The 17500-nt window shown below is 42.7% G+C and overlaps 1 protein-coding gene across 1 annotated transcript in view; it reads left to right on the top strand.

The window, feature by feature from the left end:
* The window catches only part of itfg1 (integrin alpha FG-GAP repeat containing 1), a gene marked incomplete at its 5' end in the record, with an annotated part of 124557 nt that extends 108083 nt beyond the window's left edge, over nt 1-16474 (top strand). Inside the window, 4 exons of the mRNA XM_080528129.1 lie at nt 3876-4000; nt 7127-7209; nt 8388-8505; nt 16035-16474. Coding sequence (XP_080384255.1) covers nt 3876-4000; nt 7127-7209; nt 8388-8505; nt 16035-16094 — 386 coding nt within the window. The 3' untranslated portion in view covers nt 16095-16474. The remainder of the gene's footprint in view (nt 1-3875; nt 4001-7126; nt 7210-8387; nt 8506-16034) is intronic.
* Nucleotides 16475-17500: the final 1026 nt, after the last annotated feature.

The raw sequence follows: 17500 nt of genomic DNA, 5'->3' as shown, positions 1-17500 counted from the left end.
TACTCTCATTCAGACCTAGAATACTTCAGTAGAATACTTATATTATATTCAGTACCACATCCCCAATGCATTATTCTGACTATGAAGCCTTAATGAAGCCCCCAATAAGCCTTTCTAAGGCCTAGGTTGATTCTTCATAAATCACCCATGAGCAAATGTCAAGCTTCATAGGGTGGCTAAAGGGTTTATGCCCTGTTAGCAAAGCACCAACTGGTATAGAACCTGTTATATTATGTAGTGTGACTGCTTATAAATGATTTGAGAAGCTTTTATGTAGGTCATATTCAGGGTATATAAAGGCTTCAGACTCTGTCCTTCCTCAAAGTTGTCCTTCGATTGTAGTGCAGCCCATATTTTCCCCAACCAGCCAAACCATTCCTAGACACATGGATGTGTGAATGTTTTCCCTCAAATATGTAAAAGGAGGATTGAAAGGAGAGGAATGGAGTGGGAGTAGTGCATGTGTGCACCTTTTTGAGCAGGTTGAGGTTGACATGAGGTTGGGCAGGCTACGGCTACGCCGGTAACACAGAGGATACTCCATTTGTAGACGATTTGGACCTGTTTTGGGAGAGACCAGTGTTTTTTTGTTTTTTTTAACGTGACACAGTAATCCCAAACAGAAGAGGAGCAGAGATCCTATCTGACGATATGGAGGAAGTGTTAATGTGGCGAGGGGACCCTAGTCATCACATTTACATTTTTGGCACTTAGCAGACGCCTCTATCCAAAGTGATTTACCGTACTTAAGCAAGTGAATCATCTATCCATCAGTCATCGCAAGAAAAGTAATCTCTGCTCGGGCCAGGGGCCATTGGCAGTCATAATGCTAGAAGAAGGTTTTTTTATATATGTATGTATATATATAGAGAGAGAGATTGGGAGGTTTCAGGAGAGACAGTTAAGGTGTAGCCTGAAGAGATGGGGGGTGACTCTGGAGTCCTGACAGCGGTGGGGAGCTCGTCCTAGTCCTAGCCCTGTTAAGGTAACCCCAATCAGTTTCCCTCATACGCCGCCAATAAAACCTGTTTCAGGACAGGCTAGCAAACTGACCTCTGCCTCAGGGGACGTACCCACCCTAGAAACACCAGGCGGTTTGAAAATGAGGAACGGGCTTGGACTATTACATTTAAATGCCAGAAGCCTAATAAATTAAATGGATTTCATCAACACAAACTCAACAGGCAAAGCCAGACATCTTTGGGATCACTGAAACATGGGTACATGTTTTTCTGACAATGTGCCTGACAATGTGTCTGACAATGTGCCTTAACATGACTATTCCATGTTAAGGTCAGAGAAGGGAGAGGAGGGGGCAGTGGCTATTTTTTGTCAAAACTGTTTTACTGCATCTGTTCTGCTGTCTTCCACTGTACCAAATCAACATGAATGTATAGTCCCATGTGTGTGTTTTGGGAAATGACTCTAAGCTGTCTGTGGTAGGAGTGTCCTTGTGTCCTCATGTTGACAGACAGTAATAGCAGACGTCAAAGGCAAATGAAAGTCTAGAATCAATACTAGACATTCTGAATCAATACTAGACATTCTGACAGCTCTCTTATTCCTGCACAAATGAGGTGAGGGAACACTCGAATACTTTGTGTGCCCTGAAATAGGGGGACTGTATACAAAGTGTTGTCATTTCTAAATGGTGACCAATATGTACACAAATACCCTCAAATTCAAGATGAAAATATCTACTCTAACCTCATAGTAATCATTTAATTTAAAATCCAAACGTTCGGAGTATAGAGTCATTTAAAAAAAAAACTCTATTATCAAATAGCAAGTATACCATGTAAGTAAGCAAGTGTATTTTCAATGTGACATTACATACTTGTATTTATAAGTACGAAAATAACAAATTAGAAGTTGTCCTCTGATGAAGGGTGATGGTGATGATGATGAAGGGTGATGGTGCTTTGGGGAAAATAATTATCAAGAAATAAGCCTCCAGAGAATACAGCCCTGAATTCCCTCCTCATCTCAATGTCCATGAGCGAAGTAATTAGGTTTCTTTTGTCCCTGTTCCAACACAGTAACACCTCCAAACTGTGATTCTAAATGCCCTCTTTTTCTCTCTCCTCATTACTGAACAGCGGCTTACACCCAAATAATAGTTTTTCTTTTTAATGGCGTCATTAAGTCCTCTTTTTCTGCTCTCTCGCTCAGTTGAGTAACCTTTTCTGTGCCATTGTGTCTAAGGATCTTTGAATTTGCTCCAGGTCATAGCATACTACCCTACAACCCGTACCACCCTACCCCTTTACACACACACACACACACACACACACACACACACACACACACATACAAACACACATGTGCATGAGTGTGTCCAGAAATAGCTTAACGTAAGGAGCACACACCCTCCTACTGCATACACAATCAGACAGATAAATTATACTACTCTGCCTTTAGGGATATCACCCATATTCTCAACAAGCTTTACTCACTCATCTGAGCAATAAGCCAAAGGGCAACACCTACACTAGCAGTAAGTGGTCTCACTGGCACTTATGAATGAGTTAATTCTGCCGGCAAGCTACGTTTCACTACAATAGGGAGGCCAGTGTAACACGCCATGTATGCCGTGATGTTTTTTTCTCCTTTTGTCCCTACCAGTCAATTCCACTGATAGCTCTCATTTTGAAAAGCGAGCAGCTCTCTTATGACGGGAGCAATTACCGTAGCTTTTAGAGAAACTGCAGTGAAACCTACTCCATCATTATAATCAGTAACAGGAGAGTGGAGGACACGGTTTAAAAGCTGCGTCACGCTATCTTTATCACAAAAGATGTTTTGGCCGGGCGAAGATGGAGAAGATTTCTATGGCTTCATAGGCTTTCATTCAAAACTGTCATAGTGGGGAAGGGGAGCAATGTGTTAATGCCATTATAACACTTCTGATTCTCAGCCCTAGCCTGTTGTCTCTACACCCTGTATTGTGTAGGTAATAGTCTGAGCTCCAGCTGTTAGATGTGGACTCCCTGAACCCCCCCCCACCCACCCACCCACCCACACACACCCACACATACACACCCACACACACACACACACACACACACACACACACACACTGCTACAGGGAGACCGACTGCCTCCCCTCTGTGTGGGGATCTTCCCTTTGCCAGAGGGTTGAGTTTTCTTCAATTTACTCTGCAGTTACTAGCGTACGAGATAGTGCTGAACACGGATATAAGTAAATGCTATATCCGTTATTGATTCATTTAATGTGACTGACTGGTCAGTAGTTGTGTATGTTTGAATATGTGGTATAAAACATTATAACGGATATACAGGGATGAAATCGAGGTCTTCACTACACACTACTTTAGTTTTTTTAATGACCGTCTCCCACTCTATCTAACAAAGATAGCTTTTGTTTTCCATTCAATGTCAGATAAATGTAAGAAAGGGACAAAGCTTCTATCTTGAGTTTGTGTTCCAGCGGTGCAGTCCATCCACATTTGTCCTGATTTGTTGCTGGGGGTGCTCTCCTTGTTTACTGTAAAGCGCTTGATTTACGTCGACTGCGTTTGGCAGGGCCGAAGAAGCGTGGGCGGGTGAGTAAGAGAGAGAGCTCCGAGCGGGTAGGGTACGGGAGGGGTTAGACGCCTTTGGGCTGGGTAGGAGTGAGTGAGGGAGGAAGGGGGGGGGCGGACACTGGGCAGGGGTGTGATGGTGAGATGTGTGTTTTATGGGGGTTTATGAGGTTGAATTGCCCTAATGGCAATTTTGTGTTTTTTCCACCCTTCTCTTTCTTTCTCTCTCTCTCTCTCTCTCTCTCTCTCTCTCTCTCTCTCTCTCTCTCTCTCTCTCTCTCTCTCTCTCTCTCTCTCTCTCTCTCTCTATCTCCATCTCCCTCCCTCCAGCCGGTCAGCTGAGCCAGTCTGCCTACCTCTCCCTGCAGCTGCCCTACACCGTCCTGGGCCTGGGGCGTAGCGCCAACTTCCTGGACCACCTGTACGTGGGCATCCCCCGCCCCCCCGGGGAGCAGGTACAGTCTGGCAGCACCACTACTGGGGGAGGGGAGAAGGGACATGGACAGGAGAGAAGAGGAGGGGAGGGGAGGGGGAGGGGAGAGGGGCACACTGCCTGACAGAACGTAGACAGACAGGACAGTGCACGGCAGCCACAGATGGCCTAGTTAACACCGCTCTGATAACTACAGTATGACAGTCACTATAGTTTCCACTCACTGCATCCAGGTGCTACCTGGAGACACCCCCCCCCCCCCCACCCCCACCCCCACCCCCCCAGAGCCACTGATGAGGAACTGAAGGCTATATGCACATTCCCTTCCTGTTCCAATATGCTAAGTTGCTGTTCTAATATGCAGTCAATAATTCATTGTCCTCTCTCTCACCCACTTTTTGCTTTATACCTCAAACATTGGCACGGGGTATGGGTTTGCAGAGCTATAGATATCACAAGGTGTTTAAAATGCCATTTGCTGGTTCCTCAAGAGGAAATACATTCCCCCAGCAGCCCTACTCGCATTCGAGACTTCCGGCTTCGTTTTTTTTCTATCGAAGAAAACAACAGAGGTCTTCATCAAAGGCGATTTGCATTGCAGATTTTCTTTTTTGCCCATATACCTTTCTACCTTGGGAGAGAGCGTGTATCGAAGAGGCACAGCCAAGTGCTTTGTTGTCCCTCGCTTCCCTTTGAGTTATGCAAGACAACGTTTCTCAGTCTGCTAAGGACTCATATTACATACCCTAACAAAGACTAAATAAGCCCTTTATGGTGCATTATATTATGCTAACTATTTTTCTTTTCCTCAGGAGGGGATAGGATATATTATGTCATCAGTGCTTGTAGTAAATGCACATGTAATTAGCGGTAGCTTCTCCAGCCGGTATTCTGTGAGAGTTGGGAGCGCTCCAAACCCCATCCAATCGCTCTCTCTTTATTGTCCCTTTAAAGGCCACGTGAGAGAATTTTTGTGAAAATCTAGCCCAAGCTCTACTTTCTCTCTATTCTCTCCTCCTGCGCTCTAGACGCTATCCCAGGAGGATCAGCCCCTCTCAGAGTCGCTTAGAAGGTTTACTTCACTTATCGAGATCCCACTCCCGCCTCCGAGAAAGCCTGCTGTCGCTCCCCCAACCACCGACCCGACTCTTCTCTTTCACGCTACTTTGAAACAAAGGAAACGTTCTCAAAAGACCCCAAAAACACTTCCCTCCTCCAAACACAGGATCTCTCTCTTAGCCAGGAGCTAGATGCTTAGACTTGTCATCTTCTCTGTGTGAACAGCAATGCAGCGAAGAGCAGAATGACAGTGCTAGTCACTAAAGTAGTATGCTACTTACTTTGCTAAACTAGCCCACTGTTATACACTGGAACTCAATGCCTAAGTTTTTAATATATAAAGTAAATCGCCACTAAATATACAATATCATTGTATCCATTGTAGCTTTGAGTGAGTTTGGAGTTCAACTGTTGTAACAGAAAAACAAGGTATTTTGTTTTACCTACAATTACTATTCCATAGCTAAGTGGGGCGGCTATATTCTGCAAAGGTTTGTGTGCCTTAATTGATATTTTCGCAGGGTAAAAAGAATCGCAAGCACAGGGCCCCTAAAATACTCACAACCCATAAAAAAAAAATATTGGGAAGGAATCATACGCGGAAGTGAAATATGTATATTTCATCTAGATACAAAGACACAGACACACACACACACACTCATGGAATGAGCCTGCTGCTTGTGACCTTAACTGTAGGCAGTAAGGCTGACACATCAGGGGGATACTTCACACAGCAGTGCTCATTTATTTAATGTACTAGCCTGTCTTTGTCTTTAAATGCAGGACTTTAAATAGCTCGATATCGGTAGCAAAAAACCCTGGGCTCTCATTAGGGCTGGCTCTGAGAAGAAGAGAATGCAAAGTACAGTATACACACACAGACACACACAGTGTGTGTGTGTGTGTGTGTGTGTGTGTGTGTGTGTGTGTGTGTGTGTGTGTGTGTGTGTGTGTGTTTCCCCCCTTAATGTTGCCAAATGATAGATGTGATGTTGGAAATGACTCTGCCCTTCCCTAGAGGACTCCCTCTGAAAGATGAATTTAGCGTTTGGTGCTAATTGCTACCCAGAAACAACTTGAGGGAAAATTACCTTTGTAATTGATAGAGGAACTTGCTTTGAAAAGCTTTAAAGATTGAATCGCTAATAAAGTTTAATAAACTCTGTGTAGAACTAGAGACTAATCGTAAGATTCAAGATTCAAGATTAACACTATTGTCTTACAAAGTGAAAATTTGGTCTGGGCTTTCACCCATGCTGCAGCCGTAAAAGACACATTTTCCAAGATGTTAGTGAATAAATACATACAGTAAGGTTCCTAAACGCACCGGATATACAAACAGAAAAAACAAACGCATCAATAAAAGCAAAGATGCCTTTAATCAAAACAGAGATCATCCAGTGACCTTCTGGCCTCGTCCTTCTCTTATCTGCCAATATTTAAACGTTTTATTGACACTGAGATAAATACATTTTTCAATCTATTTAATCTGCAACAAGGGACTCAGCTAGTTCCCAGAGGGCAGTAGCTGATATTCAGCGTGTAGAACACGGGATGGGTCAGTAACTATCCTATTGGCTTGCTTTAGGGTCGCCTGTTCGTACGTAGACTGCAAAGATGGATGCAGTCTCACCCCTATAATCTTCCCTGCAGTCTGCATCAATTGGACCAGTTTGGACTTTAGTTGCACAGAGAGGTTGCCAAACCAGCTGTAATGCTGTATCTGTCATGCTGCATGTAAGGCTCTCTAAGACTGCCTGATAAAAAGACTAACATGACTTTTTGATCAACACCATGACCTTCAGTCAATGCAGGAAGCGCAGTCATTGTTGTAATCTGCTACAGAGACTGTCCACATAGATGTTCCAGGTTAAAGAGTTGTCAATAAAAACACCAAGGTAGATAGAGAGATAGAGCTGTTTTATACTGAGGGGTATGTTAAAGATATTGCATGCATTACATCACCTTTGCATGCCTAACCCTCCATTTGCGTCCTTGAAGCTATGATGATTATATTTGTTATCTCTCTCTCTCCTCCCCTGTCCCCGTTCCCCTCTCTCTGTTCCTCTCTCTGTTCCTCACTTACCAGGATGTGAGGAAGCAGGAATGGACAGCCATCATCCCCAACTCTCAGCTCATTGTCATCCCGTACCCACATAATAAGCCCCGCAGGTACAAACACACACACACACACACACACACACACACACACACACACATGGTCACACACTCACACATCTGTACTTCCACACCCACACACATGTTCTTCCCATGTTTCAATTTTTTTCTGTATCATATCCCTACCCCCAGGAGTGGGAACAGATGGTGAACCCTCCTCCTCCTCCCCCCCCCCCCCCCCCCCGTATGGCCAGCTAACACATATTATCACACACAAACACACACACACACACAAGTGCAAAACAGTTTTCCAATTCCTTCAATACCATTGTTGTTAGTTCGTCCTGGTAACTGCATGCTCTGGGGTAGTCTTTGCTGTCACGACAGTACCAACAGTTGCAGATATCAGGCATTGACTGCAAAGTATGTAAAAGTATACACATACACTTTACAAACGTAGATATAATACAAACATATTTACCCACATACATACATACACACATACACATATAGCATGAATATATTACAGTCAAATCTCAAAATATATGTACGGTATTTAGAAGTTGAGTGTTGTCTTCAATAGCCTTATCGTTGTTTAGAACAGGTTAGTACAACATATTGTAGCCTATTTTTATTTATGGATAACCACTGCTGATTGTGGTTGTCAGCATTAATATTTAATGTGTTTATTAGTTTTGTTAGAAATGTGCCTTAATTAAGTTCTCTCCCAAGGTTTTTTTGTTGTTTGTTTTTTTTGTCTCGGAATCAGTAGTTTTGCAGTTTGTGTATGTTAATAATTTTTAGTCAAACCATTACAGCTACAAAATAGTATCTCAAATATTCACTCAGTTGCAGATTGAAAACGGATGGTTATGCTCTCTCATCCTATTTGTTGAAGTGGTTCAACTCTGGCAAGAATTTATTAATTCAATATATTTTGTCATAATGTCTCAGTGTACGCCATATGCAATGACCACAGATTGCTTTCTCCTGCCAAATAGTACTTCTTAGATAAAGCTAAAATATGTCAAATCTCGTGATAAAAGTAGATTCACTCTTCGTTCTGAAAATGTCTGGAATTGTGAAAGATGTTTTTCATACTGTTTTGAGTTTTATAGTTGGGATGTGTAGTAGTAGTCGTATTAGTAGTAGTAGTAGTAGTAGTAGTAGTAGTAGTAGTAGTAGTAGTAATAATACTCTCTTTCTCTCCCTTCTCTCTAACCTTGTCTTAGTTGGAGTGCCAAGCTGTATCTGACCCCCAGTAACATCGTCCTGCTGACGGCCATTGCTCTGATCGGAGTGTGTGTGTTCATCCTAGTCATCATTGGTATACTGCACTGGCAAGAGAAGGTGAGAGCACTCAGGGCTCGACATTAAGGCCCAATCCCGATTCTCTTTTCTACCCCTATGGCTCGTTTTCGAGTGTCACTCGATTCGAAGGCAAGGCCTTCGAATACGTCACAAGCCCTACCCCTTGAAATCAAAGCCCTGTGAATTGGGACAGCCCTTCACGGCGCCTACGTCATCACGCGGTACGGTTGACGCGTTGTGTTGCCGGCGAATTCTCACATCTCGCAATGCCTTCTTCAGCTGTGTTTATTTCTGTTGCGTGTGCTATAAGCATCTATTTTCGTTTGTTATCAACACACTGTAGTGTTTAGACGTTCATTTTTTAGTCTCTTCCGTCAGCGATGTCTTTTTTGTGGACATATGACAATGAATTTAATTAATGACAATGAATGACTCCAACCAAAACAACCAGTCCATCAATAGTCATAAAGCGTTGTCCAAAAATCACGTTACCAAGCGCCTTTCTCAGAACAATTCGTCGTCTAGAATCCAAAAATCAATCCATCATAGTGGTGGTCAAGAACGTAGAAAGAGGATCTCTTGGGGATGCGGCCACATTTGCCCGTGAAGGAGAGATGACAAATAAGCGGAAACATTTCTCAGTAGAGTCGAACGGTGATATATCATCATCCTTTATGCGTATCCTTAACTGTAGTTACATTTCGCGTGTCATATGCCATTAGACATGGAAATATGTCAATGCGCGGCTGTCATGCACAAATCAGCTTGTAACGTTAGACACACAGCACACAGCACATCGGCATAATAACGTTTTGTTGTTGTTGTGCTTGTTATAAAGAAAAGGTCTATAATGCATTGAAATGACATTAGTACATCAGACATTAGACATCAGACATGGAAATATGTCAATGCGCGGCTGTCATGCACAAATCAGCTTGTAGCGTTAGACACACAGCACATCGGCATGATAACGTTTTGTTGTTGTTGTGCTTGTTATAAAGAAAAGGTCTATAATGAAATGAATGATACAACCCATTAATAATATTACATAATAACAACTGCTCGGATTAGATTGCGGGTGGAAATAGGTCAAAATGCGCATCATGTACAAGTCAGCCGAACGTTTGATAGATAACTTTACATATGTGTACCATCATCCGCTGTCAAACGCCACAGGTAATAATTGATTTATGACTGTACATCTCTGAAATGCTCGACTGTCATGCAGCGTTGCGTTACTGTAACGTTAGACACAGCACCGACATAAAAGCGATTTTTGGGTTATGCGTGTTATAAATAAAAGGTCTATAATGCATTGTAATGACATTAAACTAAGACAATAAGATGGTTATCATAATTTTTCAAATCTTTATTAATAAGTAATTACAGAGAATTAAAATGACATTTCCGCATTGAATAGAGCGACATAAGATTTCTGTAGATGATTCGCAATGCATCCTGGTATCAAGGGGTAGCGTACCGTTAGCCCTTCGAAGCTAGTCTGGTCCTGAAATCCCTCGAAACGAAGTAATAGTTAGCCCTCCCCCTTACCCCTAGCCCTCGACGAAATATGAATTGAGACAGCCCTCGCCCTAAACGTGAACGCGCAAATCGAGCCATAGGGGTGAAAACGAAGGGCTAGGGGTGAATTGGGATTGGGCCTTTGGCTTGTCTGCTTGTCCGGGACAAGTACATTTTATGTTCGGACAAGTGGACTTCCTCCTGCAGTTGTCCGATGGACAAGTCAAAACAAAAAAAGAAATCAATATGTATTAATATCTGCAAACATGAATTCCTCCTTCCGATCTGAATAGTAATAAAAAAAGCAAGCAAAGCGATGCCGCGCCTCATTCTCGCTATTTCAGTCTCTCGTAGTTCGTTATCGTCATAGTTCGTAAATTCGCTCAGAGCGCCAGAGCGCACACTGCGTTCAACGTCATAAAGACGTGATTGGACAAAAGGCATTCCATGAGTGCTGATCAGATTCCAGAGCGAGTTTACGAACGCAGCCAGAGTGTTGTGGGTCGCCTGTCACTAGTGCCATTCACGTGAACGCGTATTCGCTTCTTCTCAATGCCGCTTATTTTCATGTAGTTCGATGCGATCGTATATTTTAGGTTTGAAGTTTTAAGACCAGCACATCGCAATACGAACTTCAGAATGACACTAATTATAGATTTCTCAATTTGAATATAGGATAGGCTACTATCCAAAAGCTAGCAAATAAGATTGCTTCCATTGGGGAGAGACTATAGTTACAAACATTTTTTGTAAATATTCCTAGATATTCATCCCTTTTGTGGCCAATCTTAATCTAAAAGGGTTAGGGTTAGGGGTTACGTTTTTAAATAATTACAAAATATTGAATACATTTGAAAATTAAGGATACATCATTATCAAATCAATAGTAGTCAAATGTGTTATTTGCATACACATACACTCACTGGCCACTTCATTAGGCACACCTTGGGGTTGGACCCCCTCTTTTGCCTTCAGAACTGCCATAATTCTTCGTGGCATAGATTCAACAAGGTGCTGGAAACATTCCTCAGAGATTTTGGTCCATATTGACACTATAATATCACGCAACAGCCCGTCTGGCACCAACAACCATGCCAGGTTCAAAGTCACTTAAATCACCTTTATTTCCCATTCTGATGCTGGTTTGAACTTCAGCAGATCGTCTTGACCATGTCTACATGCCTAAATGCATTGAGTTGCTGCCACATGATTGGCTGATTAGATATTTGCGTTAACAAGCCGTTGAAAAGGTGTACCTAATGAAGTGGCCGGTGAGAGTATAATATATTATTATTCATATTATTGCTTTTTCAAAATCTTTGGATTTGGACAAGTAACTTGAGCTCTCGGACAAGTAAAAGATAAGTTCACTTGTCCGAAGGACAAGTACCTGAAAAAGCTTAATGTCAAGCCCTGGCACTGGAGATGGAAGGAAACTATAGTCAGATTTGTTACACTATATTTGGTTGTTTTTGTCATCGGCATAATTATTATCGTCATAATGGCGGTCATCAATTGTATTGATCACCATCACCATCACACGCACATCATCATCATCATCTTTTATCCTCTCCTTCGTATCGTCTCTGTCGTATGTACTGTACGTATCCCTCCCTCCCCCTCCCCCTCTCCACCTCCACCTCAGAGCCAGATCAGTGTGTGCCCTGTGTATTTCTCCACTCCACACCACTCAGCTCTGTAGCTGGTGGGGGTCTTCAGAGATGCTCTGTAGCTGGTGGGGGTCTTCAGAGATGCTCTGGTTGGCTGGTCCGGAGAGCAGCAGAGACCTGCTGTGGGCACAGTGCTTTTCTGTCTGAGAGGAACAGATGGGTTGAACCAAGCAGATGGGCCCAAGTGTCCCTGTCCTCTAGCATCCCACAGAGCCCCCCCCCCTCCCCCTCACACACCAACCACACTCACACACATGCAGACAGAAGAGGACCACAGCCATGGAGGACACTCTGCTGTAATTGTTTTGTTCTGTCCTTAATGCATATCAAATCTGTTGTTCATTATCCCTGTGAATTTGCCCGCCAGGGAATTGCGTGCGTCTATCTTTGTTTGTGTGTGTGTGTGTGTGTGTGTGTGTGTGTGTGTGTGTGTGTCTGTCTGTGTCTGTGTCTGTGTCTGTGTGTGTGTGTGTGTGTGTGTGTGTGTGTGTGTGTGTGTGTGTGTGTGCATGCATACATGCGTGCGAGCGACCGAGCATGCTCTTAACATGTCTGTGTGCGTTTGCGAATTTCCATTTTGGTCTGTTATGTTTGATGTTGCATGTGTCCAGCTCGCCCACCGTGTCCATCTCTCTCTACCACCTCACCCCCATCCATCCATGGTTCAGCCAGCTGAGGTCGGGCAGGTCTCTCCACTGTGAGCAAGGCTCTCTCACTCTGTATCACTGGTTCTGGCGTCCTCTCAAAGCCATTTTCTGTACTGTGGGTTCCTGATCTCCACACAGAAAAGAAGGCATAATTGCTCTGTGCAGAGGGAGTGTGTTCCCGGGAACACTAGCGTCATTGAAGTTAACACTGCATTAAAATAACATGATTCGGTTCTGTATCTGAAGGGCCTCGGCCCGCCGATGATATCCCAGCTAAAAGACGAGAAGGAGAGACGTGGTCGGGTTTGTCTGGTGTTGATTAGAGATGTAATTGAATAATAATGTTCCTGATAATGTTCATGTTCAGGTAGTGAATGCTCAGTTGATAGGCTATTTATTTGTTCATTATTTGAGATCATTACTGGAGCGATGTAGGCCTACTTCAGAGTCGCCCCTCCCCTTTGCAGTGTAATATGGACTCTGTTGTGTAACTGTTGGTGCTGATCAGTTACATCCTTTGAGTTTTTAGTCTTTCGTTGTGGCGGCCATCTGACGTCTGACCTCCCGTGGCATTCCTGTGCGTGTGCGTGCGTGCGTGCGTGCGTGCGTGCGTGTGTGTGTGTGTGTGAGCGAAAGAGAGAAAGAGAGAGAGAGAGAGGGAGAGAGAGAGAGAGAGAGAGAGAGAGAGAGAGAGAGAGAGAGAGAGAGAGAGAGAGACCCACTCTGCCCAGTCATAATTGAAGGGGACTCTCGTAGATAAGCAAGGCTAACCTTTCACACCGGGGAAAATAACATTTGGAATAAGCCCCACAGATCCCTCTCCCCCACCCACCCCCCTTCTCCATAGACTCCATACTCCATATTCGCATGGCAGGCTGGAGTTGACGAGGTCACAGTGTGCTGGAGGTTTGACATTGATATTTACGATAGCCCCTGGTATTTGTTCCACATATCTCAATGTCAACGAGAAGTCATGAGGAAAGACAAAGACATTATACCTCCTTAACACACAGACAGCGGCTCAGTGATCAACAAGACACGGCTAAAGAGAGTTTAGTCGAAGATAAGTCATAGATCGGCTGTTCCAACGGAATAGTAATAAGTAAAGGTGACAGAACGTTGATTAGATCCATACTCTGTTTTGGCCAAGCTGAAGCCTCTGAGAGGTATCTGCTTTGTTTGTGTGTCTGAGGTATCAGTATTACTTACAGTAATAGTGCCTTATTACTTACTCATGAGCTATTTGTGTTTCGTGTGTTTGAACAGAATATTACCTGTTTTGTGTGTTATGCCTCTACGTTGCAAAACAGCAAATAAGCAAATAATATGGCGCAGGTGGTTGATCTAATCGCATACCGGTAACATAATAAAACACAGCAAAGCAGTCGGATACATTATGGAAATTACATAACATTTGAATGGCAAAAATGCCAAAAGAAATGTCTTGCCTTAAAACCCTTCCCTAAAATCCTTCCCGTTTTTTAGAGGCCGATGCGTTATTGACGTTGCGAAATTTCGCAATATGCACTCTACATTCTAAATGCTTGACTTAGCAAAAGGTACAAACAAGTGAGAGCAATAACTAAAACCAAATGGTAGACTACATCAGTAGAATGTATTATAAGTAGAAAAGTACAAGCTTTATTTCTTTTAACAAAGTGTGGTGTGCACAGCAGCGCGATATCTGTAAACATACAAGCTGTAGACTCTCCGCTAAGGGTTGCCAGATGGGATTGAGAATTTCCAACCTAACCACCTAACTAACCTTGTTGGACATCTCGTTTCTTAAGTCCTGGTATATTGTGGCATTTCTTTACTGTTTGCCATCTGGTCTAGTAATACCCAGGGAGACGCAGACAGCAGAAGTAGAATAGAATAGTAGAATAGAAAAAGAAACAGCTATATATAGCCTAACCATGCTGAATTATGTACCTGTATGATGCACTGACAGCCTGTGACTGTGAACCTGGCCGGACCCTGCCCTTCTGCCTGAGTTTGAGTATGATGCTGCCCAAATAAATGTTATTGTTTAGTGCTGTACGCTTTCGTGGTATTATATTGTGTGAATTATCATCTGTATGTTGTTTTTCTTTCACTCGACTAACCGCCGAGATAATACTTGAGACATGTACTTCCGTAAACATAATTTTTTTATTTGATTTTTTTACAATATCGGACCGACAGTCCCACATATAGCGGCTATAATGTCCGAATAGAGAATCTACCACCACCTAAAGAATGCTTATTGTACATTGTATTGTATTTTCGCTTGCTCATTTTCCTTGTGTCTCGCTGCCTACGTGTGACGTCAAAGTCATGTTGCTATTGGATACGGCTAACTATGTATATATTTTTTAATATAGGCCTATATATTAAAATTAAGGTTGACACAATGAAGGGCCACTTATTTTCTTTGTTTTATATTTTTTTTAATTATAAAAAAAAAAAAAAAAAAAAATGGATCCAATGTTAGGGGGCCCCCTAGTGGCTGGGGCCCCCCCGCGGTGCGTCGCTTGCGGGCCCGTCCGCTACGCCACTGCCACATACCCCTAGCATTCAGTATGGTTAAGTTTACCCATTGGGCCCTCAAATAGGTAATGTAATCTTGTTACAACAACTAGACATTCAGTGAGAACGAGATTATATCCCAGACCACTCAATCAGCAACGGTTTAGTCAAAGACCACCCAATAAATGACAAACGGATAATATAGCTTTCAGAATAACCACAAGATTTATACTCCCTCAACACTCAATAAGAAAAGGTTCTGACACCAGAACACTGAAATATTGACAGGATTTACAAGTCAAATCATTGAAAGTGTGAGAATGAGATATTAGCGATATATTACATCCATCTGCAGCCAATAAAAACAAGTTTGTAACTGAATACTCAGTAGACGGTCTGAGGACTCCATGGCTCTCCCCTAAGATCGTGAGCCACACTCGATTCTGCGGACGGACTCTGTGCCTTTAGATCTTAAGTGTTCCCCGCCAGAAATGTTTTCTGTTATAATATATATATAGTAATCCCAGTACAAATCTGTCAGGTTCACCTCTGCTTTATTTGAAGCTCACCCTTATTTCATCATTCATAGCTACATGCCTTTAAGTGCTGTTGCCAAGGGAAAAGAGAAGAAAAGAGCAAACGCTAAAAATAAACATGAATTATCCCCTGTAAACCCGGAGAACGACGTTTCTATTCAATCATGCTTAACAATGGGGATCTGTATGTGGGCTGCCAAAAGACGCCTTTTTTTCTCTCGTCTAAGCGTTGGAGGATGTTGATCACACACACCAAGCAAACATACACACACACAATCACATGACACACACAAGAAGTGTCAAGCTCCGCCATCTATCACGTTAACACTTGTATTGATAATTGCCTTCCCTTTTGACTGCCCCTGTCTATGCCTGCGATGGGGATTTCCTGTAACTACTTCATGGTTTCAGTCAAAGTCTCTGGATTCTCACTCAAAGTTGTGTGTTTTTAGGCTACCTTGTCTGTCTGTCTGCCTGTCTGTCTAATGTCAGACCTGATGAAACATGAAGAGAGGTTCACTATGTGCTTGGCCATTGTGAATGATAAGATTAGCTTGAGTGTTAGTCACATTAGTCACACACAGGGAGACTCTGAAAGGCCAGAATGGTAGCGGTGGTACTGAGTGTGCATCATGACCCCCCCTGTGAGCTCTGACATTGACCTTGTCCCTGTCTGTGTGTTTCAGAAAGCAGACGACCGAGAGAAGAGGCAGGAAGCACATCGCTTCCACTTTGACGCCATGTGAAGGAGAGAGGTGCACCATGGGATACAAACAGTCATGTCTATATATTTTCTTTGTTTCATTGACGTTCAGCGGTCGTGTTCTAATATCCACGTGAGCACACTACTTATAATGAAGTCATGAAGTCATGGATCGGTCATGCATTCTAACTGGTGTGCTAGTGTGATTATTGGAACATTAACCCCTGATAGTTAGTCTCATTATTTATTTCACCCTCCCTCCTCTTGGGGATCATTCAAATTGAAGTAATCAAATGTAAGAAAGCGGAAAAGTTACTTCTGATGATTTTGTGAATTTTAACATTAATATAATGTTCCACCATACATTTCAAGGCCCAATATCATGTAGGAACACAAAAGCAAACAGGAGTGAAATTACACTGAATGGGGTTTTGAAATGGGGTTTTGAACTGTGATATGTAATGACTTTGCTCCGTTGAAGTATGGATGGCAAATGGGCACTAACAGTTTAAGTCAAGATTTTGCAAAGAGTTATTTTGACGAAGTGAAAAATTCACTTGAAGTGATAAAATTCCTGTCTTGCTTTCTTAACTGTTCGATGGGTTACTGCAATACTGTTTTTGTTTGTTGGTTTGTTTATTTGTTTGTTTGTTTGGGGGGGGGAAGCACTGCTAATGTTTTGTTACTTGAAATCTATGTCTGTCCTGTTGCCAATGGCTGTATGTCCGTATGTCCCCTTATCTGTCTGTCAGTCTGGCAATGCTGTAGTGTTTGATGCACTCCTATAGAGCTCCACCAGGAGTCCACTGACCCAAACATAACGACTACTGGCATGCTCTACTACTACTGTATACTAGACACACAAGTCATAGTCCATAATGAACTTAGTGGGTTGAGTTAATTATGTCTTTTTTAAAACCTGTTTTTTCAACCTTCCTTTCCTGCACCATGTCCCTTTATAAAGTTTTATGTCCTCTCCTTTTTCGATTTCTGATTCGTTCAACTTGATTGACAGCCCGCTCCCTCCACCCCCTTCACAGTGGTGTTGGAATGATCTGTAGGCTCCTACTGAGCCCTCAGGCTTGGTCGATACCTTAGACTTTCAGGCAGGGCTGTCTCCCTCTTCATATCTTGCCCATATCACATAACAAACATGGTGTGCTTTTTATGGAGTGCCAAACTGTTAATAATGTATTTACCAAAACGCTTAATTAAACTTTTTGTCTGGACCACCTAGCTGATGACTTGTGCTTAGAATTTTATATTGGTTTGGTTTAAAACAACAACAAAAAGTGCATCATCTGACCTTTTAACAAATGTAAAGCTTCCTTTGCTATGACCTGTTGTTTAATTAAATACTTATAACTTATGGGGCACAATCCTTTTGGATGGTACTGGTGTAATGTGCAAATACTTTTTGTTAGAATCATCTCACGTCTCTGTGGTTTG

Source organism: Nansenia antarctica (assembly GCF_963989245.1).
Source record: "Nansenia antarctica genome assembly, chromosome: 4".
Lineage (NCBI taxonomy): Eukaryota > Metazoa > Chordata > Actinopteri > Argentiniformes > Microstomatidae > Nansenia > Nansenia antarctica.
The sequence above is the reverse complement of the archived record's forward strand: the minus strand, read 5'-3'. Positions and strand labels throughout refer to the sequence as shown.